Here is a 12,384-nt window from a genome sequence, read left to right as displayed (position 1 = left end):
GCAACACCTATTTTTACAAAAACTGACCAACAAGTCAAGTTGTAAAAACGTTTGCGATTTAGTGGTGTTTTTTTATTATTTTTTGCCAACGTGGCTCATAGGTTAAAGCTTTAGGCTACCAAAGAGTTTGGCATCTAACACAGCTTGATTAAATGGAAAAGCCAAATTTCCTAGAAGCAGTGCTTTTTACCCCCAAAACTACCCAAAATGACTCAGGAAAAGCAAACACTTTTTGAGTCATCACCCAAGCAGGGTTGACACAACGAAATACACAGACGTAGAAGTTTATTAAACTTCTGCCAACAGTTGCTTCTAAATTTAGTTCAGGAAATTAAGAAAGGGGAACTTAGTTTGAAAAATACAATTATTTTTGTTGTTAAGAGAAACGTTGATGTCATAAACAATTACAGGTGTTGTACAACATGCGAGAAAGATTATAAGAGTATTAAAGCATATATGTATAACATGATTCAACATTAAAACTTTTACATGCCGAAAGTGAGTGGATCAGAACGTTAAAAGAATCGCCGACATTTTTGATCAGTTTTGGTAGGAAACTAAAAAAAACTTAAAAAAACTTTAAACTACGGTAGAACAGAACATAGTGATGCTGCACTACGTGTTTATGACGCCGATCTTGTGAATACTTTATCAGGAGAGATTCAAATAGTTTTACATTATTGCAGATCATTTTGGCAAACTAACTTGTAATTGTCACAATGCATTGTCGTTGCATTGTCTATTTTGTTTTTATGATTTTCTGCCTCGGAATAACAACAGCTCAGCAATTCGAAGGTAACAGTTGACCTAGATTTTCAATTTCTTTTCTTAAAAAGATTTGTTTTTGTGTTTTTTTTAAGACAGCGGAAATTTGATTGAGCCGATTTCGACACCACCACCATTTGAATGTTACTGGGGCATGAATAGAATTGACGAACCGGAAAATTCCAGCTATCCTTTCTTGATCAATTGTGTTGGAAATAGGAATAAAGTGTTGGAAACACTGGTTAGGCTATATGGAGCAAAGCAATGTAGGGCACAATTGGTGGATCATGATTGAACGCGCTGCCCAGAGGTGGGATTCAGCCGGTTCGCAACAGTTCTACAGAACCGTCTTGCGAAATTTTATGAGATCAGCGAACCGGTTAAAATTACTGGTTGCTGTCAATTACCCGGCTGAAAAATATGACTTTTGTGATAAACCGGCTGCGAAAAATTTGAATTCAACCATTGGCTACCGTTTTTACTTGATTGTATAGTCATACCATATAACAACAGAAAGATGTATTAAGAAACAATCGTATCTAAAATTCCAGCGTGCGGCTTACAATCGAGGGCAGCTTACATTATTTGTTTAACACCTCAACATGCGGCTTATAAACGAGAACGGCTTATAAACGAGGGCGGCTTACAATCGAGTAAATACGCTACACCGTATTATCAGTTCGTGTTAATTGTGATAAACTCAGTTAAACTGTGCGTTTTTGACGTTACAGTTCGTTTGGAATATCTGGGATGTGGAAATAATCCTTTTCCACTTTCGCGCTATGCGTTTTTGCCGGGATTTAAGTGCAACGAAACCACGGTGTGTAGAACATCAAGATGCAATCGACCAACACGCCCTTCATTCTGCCCTGCACCATCCTCTAATGGTGGGCGAAAAAATATAACCAGTATCATCGAGTGTTGCAATTTTATGTATTTTTCACCTTGTTGTGTAATTTCGCTTTTTTTATGAGCGTTTATCGCCAAATCGTAACAATTTTAGGCAGGGAGTCGAACCGCTTGTCATATGGGTTCAGGTTCGGTTCGGGTTCATTTGTTTTTGTTTTTAAGGGTTCGGGTTCGGTTCCGGTTTTTAAAAATGTATATTTTCGGGTTCGGGTTTTGTTCCGGTTTGGACAAATTATCCGGTCCGAACCGGTTTGCGGTTTTTAAACCGGTTCAATTTGTTTTCGTTTTAATTTATTTCTTCCGATCACATACCTGGCCTCACCAAACTCCAAAATAATTTTGCCCGTGCACTGTTATTTTTGACACGCCCTATAAATGTTATGTCGCGTATTCTTCAGTGTGCTGTTTCGAAAAACAAATCGCAAAATATAAAACCGACTGCATTTTTTAATGGTTCGGTACCGGTTCGGGTCCAACGCCAAACAAAAAATGGGGTTCAACTCCGGTTCAGGTTTTTAGAAAATCGTAATTAGCGGTTCGGGTTCGGTTCGGGTTTAAAGAAATTAACCGCTCAAACCGGTTCGCGGGTTCGGGTTCAGTTCCGGTTCGACTCCCTGATTTTAGGACATTTTTTACCCAGTCCGCAATAAATGCAAGTCATTCCTGTATTTATTACTCAGCGTGTTTTGTTGTGAAGATGTTTTGGTTTTGAATTTTTGTAATGTACTTTTTTTTCGAACCACTATTTCGTGGCAATTTGCTGGAAAACAAATTTTTTAACAAGATCTGCCTGCTTTGTTTGCAGAGTTACAGATTTTGCCGAAATGCACAATTGAAAGGAACTTAACAAAAGGTTTAGAATGCGCTGTTCCATGGTTTTCAGGATTTCCATACACAGACGAAACACAATGCCGGTAATATTTAGAAGTTTAAATTTAATCGGTTTTGTTAATTTGTTTCCATGATTTTATTGTTGCAGACAAAACTTGAAGGGCTCATTGACATGTGTGAAAAACTTCTTGGCAAACTGCATAAACAAACAATGTCCAATGTTCCTGGATGAAATTTCGTCGATAGGATACCTTGTTCGAATTGAACTAATAGTAAAAAAATGTTTTGTGTATATTAAATAATAAAAACATAAAACTATAAAATGTGGTGCATATACCTTTATTCAGTGGTGGGATTTAAATTTTTTTCAGCCGGTTCTATCACAAAAGTCATATTTTTCAGTCGGTTCTGTTACAAAAAGTCCATTGACATTAACCAGTAGTAATGCTAACCAGTTCACTGATCTCATAAAATTGCGTGAGACAGTTCTATAGAACCGGTGCGAACCGGCTGAATCCCACCACTGCCTTTATTGAAAAAATGTGTAGCAAATTATTTTACATGACATTAATAGTTGTTACATATTTTCAGAACCTGTTATATTCATTTGAAAACAGTATATCAAACTCCTCACAAAATTCGAGAATTTTTGGATTTTTGTGTGCGCTCGATAACAATGGACTTGTGGCTGAAAATTTGACATCGGCTATCAACAACAACACAGTCGGAGATGTTTATACGATTGCTTGCGACAACTCAACGGTAAAAGACGTTTATGTTTGGACATTGGAGGCTTTGAGAGATGTTGTTGTTAATGCTTCGACACATTCAGACTGTTGCAGGTAAAAATTTTTGAAATGTGTTTAAATTGTTGTTTAAAACAAACATTCTAAAACTTGTCAAACTAATACTTGGAAAGTTAAACATAGCATTTGCTTCACAGGCTAAATATTCAAAAAATTATTCAAAAAATGTTTTGAGTAAGTAAAAAGGTTTGGCAGTTACGAAAGTGGTTTTTGGTAAACACATGATTCTCGTCATACCATGACTTGCCTACATGATTAATAAACATGCCTGATTATTAATAGAATGCACAATTTCAATGTTTAATATACCAGGCATATTTAACTTTTTGTGGGTAATTCCGAATAAAAATAAGTTTTCTTGAAAATTTAAACAACTCTAGTTTCTCTTGGACCTATTGTTTTCTATGTATTGTTTCATATTTTGTTCCAGTGCAAAAAAATTTTGTGACAAAGTCTCAAATGTAAAAAAAACTTTTTTTTTTCAGAATTGGAAAACAATTTCTTGATCATATGAAGCAAGTGGTACAAACTCGTTGCCAGAAAGATAAACTTACTGATTTAATTTTCACTTTACTCTTAAATACTTCAGGAAATGTAAATTATTATGAGGATTATCGGCCGCTAATCACTAAAGCTTTGAATTATGTTTATGATTGGTTCCTAAACTGGGAAATCCCCACGTGTGCAGGTAAATTCTGATACAAACTGTTGTTGCCAGGCATAATATTTTGAAACTAAATTACGCATTACTAAGTTCATGTGTCTTTAGGTTGTTTATTTTTCAATGTAATTAACTAAAAAAAAGACATTTGCAAAATGGTATTATTTGGTTCTTATGTTTTTTAAGTTAGTTTTTTTAATGTGAATAAAAATGTCACAACAGACCAATGAATAAATAAAAAAGATTTTATATTGTGTCTTGTTACCAACTATATACTTGCCAACCAACATTTTTCAAATATAATTTATTTTATAAAAATATATGTTTAGTGTCAAGTGTCAGCAATGTCTATAAGTTTCCATTTGCTCAACAAATTAAGTTGAACCAGACAAAAACCCACTTGGAGATTGCTGCTCTACTCTTGTCAGCTTTTCGTTTCAAGACAAATAATGTGGTCAATGTCACCATCGGACAGTTCATTCCATTTTTTTCACACTTTAAGTAAGTTACTTCGATCAAAAAAAATACATCATTAATTTGATTTCTATTTGATGTGGTTGTCACCATTCAACAACACTTTCTTTTTTAATGGTGAAAATAACGACCCAAATATACGTAAAAAGCGACATGCTTAGTTGTTCAAACTTTCGGCAAATGCTCAGTCATCATCAGTGATTGTTTTTTACCTTTTGATTTGCATTCTTTACATTTTACAAAAACCTCCAATTAAATGCAGTAAAACTTTTTATTTAGTTTTGCTCATCATTTATGGTCTTTATACGTAAGCAGCATAAAAACAAATTACATCCATTACTTTGCAGTTCATGCTTTAATCATTAAATTAACGTCAATTTGTATTGTAACTGTAATTTCACATTCACAGATTATATGCCATATCTTTTTGTTGCAGTTACATACACGTTGAAACAAATGCGACAAATCCTGTGGTAAACTTCAATCTTCTACTTGAAAGCTATCAGGAATACGTAATTCAAAACCCTATCTCAGATCTGATTGGTCAACCACTTGCAGGTTTTAACCAATCAAGTTTTGCAGATTTTTTTTAAATGTTTATAAACCACAATATGCACTGTGGCTCCAAATTACAAGACATCAATTATATTTGTGTGACATGCGCTTTTTACAGGGCCGTGTTTTGAAACCACCATAAATGGCTTCTCTTTTAACACAACCACAGTTGGAGATACAGCTTTTTCAAACCAAGTGTGTGAAAAAGGTGGGTGAGTCATATCCAGTGCAAATTTTTATCAACTTCTCAAGCAAATACCAATGTTCTTCCAACTACATAAATATCTTTTCAAAATCACCAGTAATAATACCAAATTTCACATAATTTTCTGTTTTTAGGTTTTTCAAAAGCTTCTATTGACTGTGTGGCAAAAATACAAACAGATTTCTTAAATCTAAGAGGAGGAGAAAACTATTTTGTTGCTGTATTTGACAATAGCACTTTGAAAAATTCTTCATGCAGCATTAACTTCAGCCAGCAGGTAAAAGATCTTTGTGAAACAAAAAGTAAAAAATAATTCCAAAAATTCCAAAAAAGACCCAAAACTGGATCTAGACCTATGTAGGAGTTGAGTTGAATTTGTATTCGCTTGGTGAAAGAACACATAGCAACACAATAGCACTAAAACAATCACTAAGCTGGAAATAGCTGCGCAAGGTTGAGGCGTTATGAGATGCAAAATAGTGAAGTTTGCAGTTTGTAGATCACGACTCAAAGCGCTGCAGCTACACTGTATTACAAAGCATTAGGATTTGTATGAAAAACTAGTTGCTAACAACAGTTTATTACAAACACAGTGTTAAATGTGTGTATTGTACAAAAATAGTCTGTAACACTCAATATTATTAAGCAGAAACCGTTGGCAACCACAGAAGAGGTCACTCAAACTCTCGACAACCTCCAACTTTTCACATCCTCCCCAAACTCACTTAATTCAACCGATGTTGAGCAAAGTCTCAAAACCCTCACAACCGTCACTCAAGCTGTCAAGCAACCCTCTGTACATGTCAGGCCTGGATTTGAACTGGGATCAAAAAATCTAGCAGTGAAATTTTGTAGGAAAAACTTTAAAATATCAAACAAAGATTTTTCTTCAGCAGAAAAGATAAATCGTGTGGAAGTCAATGCCTACTTCCTTGCAGAAACTTCATTAGAACCGCGTTTAACATCTATTGAATTGAACTTTTCGTACTTCTTTTGAATTGCAAATTTTTGTCGTGATTACATTTTGGGTTGATTTTGAAAGTCCACCGGTCCGCAAACTTAAAAGGTTGAGAACCACTGCTTTAGAGCTTAAATTATTTTTTTTCTTCAACAGGTTTCAGCATCTGCTCTCAGCTCGATTGTTCACATTTCTGACAGTTTAGCGATTTCCGTCCAAGCTTCTACATCAAGTGGATCAACAGCGCCACCTAGCAGCTACAACGCAGTGGTTGCGATCAACGAAGCAGCATTACGAGTGAACCTCAGTGAAATGGGTGAAACTACGCTGACCATCAAAACAAAACAGACCACACTCCAGGTTGGAACAAATAACAATGTGGTGGATTTCACTTAATGCTAAATAACTTAGGCTTAAGTGTATAAAACCTGGTTTGTGATGTAGTAATTTATATTACTGAATATGGACAAGCAATTGTCACTTGCTCTGTCTATTCATGCTGTTATTTAACTTATTTGAGTTTTCATTGTAAACTTTGTTTTTATTTCATAGTTTTCATTGTAATTTTACAAGATTATTGTAAAATGTTCTGAAGTTAGAATTTTTTTTAGTGTGAATTTTTTAAAGTAAGGAAACAATTGTTCTGCACAAACTTTCAGATTAAATCAAATTAAAACTATGAGATAAATAATATTTTCAAAAAGTGGTAAAATCCCTGCTGTAAAAAGCCAAACTATCAACATTCAACCAAATAATTATGGGTCTCCTTTTCTGAAGGGGACACATATTGATTTTACTCAAATTGTTCGTTTGTTTTTTTCTTTGATTTTTGTTTTGCTCAAAGTTTGTCCGACTCGTTTTTCCATCAAATGTTTGATGGATTTGGCTGAAATTTACACAGATGGTAGATATAGTTATGTAGATGTGCATCCCACTTTGTTTGTCTTGTCGATTGTAGAAAACAGTCTGACAATAGTTGAAACACTTTTGCAGGTGGCTGATGTTAGTTTGAATGACAACACAGAAGTGAGTTTCTCCCCACCAAAAGTCAGTTCAACTACGGGTGAACTCGTTCAACCAATCAATATAACTGTTCCACTTGAACGAACACTGGGAAGTGGAAACAACGCCACCGTGCGGACCGTGTTCATTCTCTATGAAAACGACACTTTGTTTTCGAAACAGGGAAAAGCAAAATGGGTAAGAAAATGTTTTGGATGGGAAAGTAGTAGTGAGTTTTCATCCACAAACGTCTTGTTTGTGACATTCGTGCTTTCGCGAGCCAAAATATTTGAGTGAATTTTTTTATGTTCTGACACTTTATGTGTGGTTTTTAAATTTAAAATTAAAATAAATGCCAAGTTGTGAATTAAAAATAAATCTGAAAATTAAATGGTTTCAAATTGGGCCATTCATATTTCCCATTCTTTGTTTCTGTCCACATGGGCTTTGTGGGCAAAGATGTCATAAAAACAAAATCATTTTTAGAAAGTAACATAAATTTATTTTGCAGGTTATCTCTGCTATTCTTGGAAAAGGAGTTAACTCACAAAAACTACAAAGGCCGGTAGAAATGGAACATAAAAATGAAAATACAAAACACGGCGAAAAGAATAAAAATCAAAGAAACAATTTATTGGTAAGTTTCAAGATTTTGAAAAAAAATTATTATTTTTGACCTTCACTCCCATTTTAAACTTGAATTCACTGAATCGTTTTACATGAAGCTATTAATATTTGTGTTTTTCTTTTATCAGGATGATGTTGTTCGACAACAATGTGTGTTTTGGGATCCACAGCACCTCGTGTGGTCAAACGAGGGTTGCAAACTTGACACTAGAACCAAACCTCCGATGTGTAAATGCAACCATCTCACTAGTTTTGCTTTGCTTGTTGTAAGCAGATTTTGAATCTTTGTATTTTAATCGTTCAAAACATCAAAATATGTTGTATTTTCTTGATTAACTATCAATCATAGGACGCTAGGCCTATTAAAGGCGTCATACCGAATCAGCCGGTCCCCCAAGCATTCACATATGGCAAGGCACCGGCTGGAGACTGCTGTGGGATTCGAACCCGCAATCGCTGGTCTACATAGACGCTTCGGGGCTGATCCCACAGTATGAATGTAATTATCTTTTACCCATTGACGTTAGTCATATTAAATTGAATTGTTCATAAAATTATAGAAATAGGAAAAGTCCAACAGTTCCTTTGTGTTGTAAGAAAAAATTTAGACTTGCCCTTTTTAATCGACTTTTTTTCCTTTGATAACCTGTAACAATATTTTTTGTCTAGTCTCGTGTTGAAGTCCAGGCAGACGTTACTTTGTCGGTCGTCAGTAAAGTTGGTTGTATTGTTTCTGTTGTGGCACTGGCCGCCACCATCATTCTGTATCTGCTGAACAGGTGGGTTTCTGATAATAGTTGCTACTAACATGACAATTTAACCGAGTTTTAACACAAATCTTTCAGCCGCCAAACACAATATTTTTTACATTATACTTTCCAGTGAATTTCGGAAGAAGGAGCTTGTCCAAATCCAACTCCACGTCAACTTCAACTTGCTCATTGCCTACGTCATATTCCTGGTCGGAATCTCATTGGTGGATAAAGGGGCGGGGTGCACGGGCGTGGCAGCTCTTATTCAGTATTTCTTCCTGGTAGCTTGGATGTGGATTGCAGTTTACAGCAACAAACTCTACACTTCCATAGTTAAGGTGAGGATTTGATGCTTGATGTACAACTTAAAGGGTGTTGCTCCAGCATGTTTATGTAACAACTATTTAATGCCACTGATTTTCGACATAATCTGTGACTGTAGGATTTTTATGTATTTGACGGGCTAGAACAGTGGACTGAATTTGGCGATCAACTGAAGATGATTGTATATTATATACTGAACGAGGGTCAAAATGTTAGTTGTTATAGTTTTATCTCATATTTTGAAAATCGTTTTTAAAGAAATATGTTTCAATTCAAACTGCTTGTCGCATATGCTTACTTCAATCTTGGACTGATCTAAAATGTTTATTTAATAAACTGATGGTCCATGGCATGAAACGAGTTAAAAACCACTGGACATCATCTATATTCAATCAAAACAGCTCTACATGGACGTAATGGGTGCTATATTTAACAAATCTGCAGGAATGAAAAATGTTTTTAGTGGGCGAAAATTTTGACACCATTATTATTTGACGTTTTTTCAACATGACCGAAAACTTTTCGCCCAGCAAGCAAGTAAAGTGATACACAATTGACAAATCTTGTCTTTTCTTCAGGTATTCAATGTTGGTTCAACCCACTACGTGTTGAAGGCTTGTGTAGTCGGTTACATTCTACCTCTTATCGTGGTTGCGTTCAATCTTGGAATCACCATCGGATATGTCGACAAAATCAACTTCAACTATGGTAGGAAATTGCTGTTTAGTCTTATTACGGCATTTAGACGAAAGTTTGTGAAACAAAGCCGTGTTTAAAGCCCAAATCCTTGGCTTTTCAAGATTTAAGTTTTTACAACCAACTTTTTGTAAAGGCAAGCAATGAAAAGTTTGAGCACTATTTTGTGTGAAGCATTTTTTAGCAAAGGGTTGTTTTAGGAAATGGTATAAACTCTCGTTAACATTTCCTTAGTGCAAGGCGTTGGCCGAAAATTGGATGCGATTCCTATCACAGCTTATCTGGGTTACTTCGTCATAGTTTTTCATATCCGCTTCTAGGTCTGGCGTGCTGTGATTTGTTGTGCTGTTATCATTAGTCCACTTAGACACTCCAGAGCTGATATCAATAAGAAAATTAAGTTGGAACATTCGAACCAGGAGTTATTTTCATTTGTAGATTACGACCCACCTCAACTTGACCCACAATCGTCAAGTTACCGCAGAGACAGTATGTGTTGGGTTCACAATTATTCCCTCTACATCGGATTTCTACTCATTATCGGTTTGATTCTGCTCAACAATATCGTGGTTCTCGTGCTTGTGATGAGACATGTCAGGACGATGGAGAATAAGGTACGTCGGAAATTGGTCAACTAAATCAAATTGTTTGAAGATAACCATAGTAAGACATCCCTATTGAAGGCGTTGTACCGAATCAGCAGGTCGCAAACATATGGGCTAGAAAAATCCAACATGCGGTGGGATTCGAACCCACGACGCGGTGTCTGGTCTGCATGAACGCTTCAGGCTGATCCCAGTTGGAAGACACATATATTTTTCTTGATTTTAGAATGTGTATTTTTTGGTAAAGAATATTGTTTACTATTGTCACAAATTTGTTTTGCAAAAATCTGTCGGTGGAACAGAGCCATAAAGCGTTGTAGCAATTACTTCTATGGTTTTGTTACTTTTTTATGACTCTGTTCAGAAGAATTTAACAGCTTGCGATTTATATTCATGCAAACACGCTCATCTCATCCGTTTAAAACCCGATTAAAATCAGTTTTTTCCCCAACAGGTTCAGTCAAGTGCAGCAAGCAGAGATTTCGTGCAACAAATGAAAATGGTATTTACGATGTCCGTAACATTCGGTCTGACTTGGGTGATTGGGTTTCTCATGCTTTTATCTGACGATGAAAAATATCTCATCGCTCTCAGTTGGTTGTTCACAATATTCAACGCGTTCCTGGTGAGATTTTAATATTTGCTGATTTACAGTAATACTGGTGATGTAATATGAAATGTATAGGTGGAAAAACTGTGCACTGTCTACAGCTTAATATTGAATGTTATTGTAAAAATAAAATAAAAGTAATATTCTCCCATCCGTTTTTTTTCGTTTTGGCAATAACTATTGTCAGGTGATTAAGACACACAGACTTGGTTGTGAAAAAAAAATTTAAAAGTTTTGCTTATGTCTCATAGTCGTGCATTGTGAACCTGAATATTGTTAATGTGGTTTTCCACCTGTAGGGAGTTTTTATCTTCTATACCTCTGCCGTAATGAGAAAAGAAATATTCGCTATGTGGACACGACCTTGCACTAAACGCACACGTACTGAGTCGACCTCTAATGGAACTGGTCGAAAACTCGTCTCGAACCCGAGTGAAAGTGAAGCAAGTCAGACGAGGAAAGACACGAGAGTCTGAAAGAAATTAGGAAAATGTCGTCAATTGGACGAACGTATATATACGTGGTATACAAGAGTCGAAACAATGCAGTTGAAAACAAAGCAAAGAATTGAAAAAATAAAAACCACATTTCAGTTCAATACATTTGTTGTTAAAGTTCATTACTTTTCCTCTCGTACAAAATTTTGAACTGAGAAAAATTATTTATTTGTATCAAACCATCGGCATTGTACATATTTACTTGTGCAAAAAAAGTTCTCTCTCATTTGAAGATTCCATTCACTATGTTTCAAGTCATGTAGTGTTTTAGAATTATTCTTATCCTATTTTCTGATGATGACAATAGCACTTGTCATGTTTTCTACACAAATATACTGGCTCTGATATTTTTGCTCAGATTATTCGAAACCGTGAACAGTGTAACTATTTTTATCCTGTTGTCAAGTTATTTTGCCACTGTTCTGTTTGTACATACCCATTATATGCTATACACGAAATTCACGATTGTTGCTTTCAACCTTTAATAAAGTGTGACGTCACAAGAGTTATTATTCATTGGAGAATGTTTCCATTGTCAGGACAATAACAAGGTGACAATAGCGAAGATGGAATTGTAATACTTTTTTTCCATCGTCAAATCGAAAGAATATAGGTTTTAGTCAAAATTTCACATTCAATTGTTACACACATTTTTTAACACGGTTAAAGTGAAAATTTCACAGTATGAAGCAAAAAGTTTTTGAAGTCGTCACATTTGAAGCTCGTTTAGTTTCCATATTTTCATCACACACTTTACCCGAGTGTTATTTCGTGGTTCCATATCTTGCTGGTTTCAAATAGAAATTTATTTATGAAATCTCTGAGTGTTTGTGTGAAATTATTTCAATGAGTTCATCCTGTTTTATGGCAACACCTATTTTTACAAAAACTGACCAACAAGTCAAGTTGTAAAAACGTTTGCGATTTAGTGGTGTTTTTGTATTATTTCTTGCCAACGTGGCTCATAGGTTAAAGCATTAGGCTACCAAAGAGTTTGGCATCTAACACAGCTTGATTAAATGGAAAAGCCAAATTTCCTAGAAGCAGTGCTTTTTAAATCGCGACGTATGAAACTGACCCAAAATGACTCAGGACCAGCAAACACTT

The 12,384-nt window shown here is 35.4% G+C and overlaps 2 protein-coding genes across 4 annotated transcripts in view; both read left to right on the top strand.

Moving 5' to 3' along the window:
• The window catches only part of LOC145215031 (uncharacterized), a 131,905-nt gene that overhangs the window by 65,466 nt on the left and 54,055 nt on the right, over positions 1–12,384 (top strand). The gene's annotated exons all lie outside the window — the stretch shown is intronic.
• On the top strand, positions 1,422–12,094 carry LOC145215034 (uncharacterized). Of its 3 annotated transcripts, XM_080083683.1 has the most exons (20): positions 1,422–1,652; positions 2,480–2,588; positions 2,654–2,777; positions 3,097–3,347; positions 3,797–3,999; positions 4,302–4,473; positions 4,883–5,004; positions 5,120–5,209; positions 5,341–5,483; positions 5,856–6,008; positions 6,321–6,524; positions 7,158–7,364; positions 7,678–7,803; positions 7,922–8,059; positions 8,463–8,572; positions 8,676–8,883; positions 9,448–9,577; positions 10,004–10,179; positions 10,625–10,795; positions 11,080–12,094. In XM_080083683.1, the coding sequence occupies exons 3-20, from the start codon at positions 2,724–2,726 to the stop codon at positions 11,254–11,256; spliced, it is 2,835 nt and encodes a 944-aa protein (XP_079939809.1). In that variant the 5' UTR covers positions 1,422–1,652; positions 2,480–2,588; positions 2,654–2,723; the 3' UTR covers positions 11,257–12,094. The 3 variants fall into 3 exon arrangements, with proteins under 3 accessions (XP_079939809.1, XP_079939810.1, XP_079939811.1); XM_080083684.1 differs by lacking the exon at positions 2,654–2,777 and having other exon boundaries at positions 1,545–1,652; XM_080083685.1 differs by lacking the exons at positions 1,422–1,652; positions 2,654–2,777 and having other exon boundaries at positions 2,433–2,588.

This window comes from Phallusia mammillata, chromosome 2 (genome assembly GCF_965637545.1).
Source record: "Phallusia mammillata chromosome 2, kaPhaMamm4.hap1.1, whole genome shotgun sequence".
Classification (NCBI taxonomy): Eukaryota; Metazoa; Chordata; class Ascidiacea; order Phlebobranchia; family Ascidiidae; genus Phallusia; species Phallusia mammillata.
This window is presented reverse-complemented; position numbering and strand designations above follow the sequence as displayed.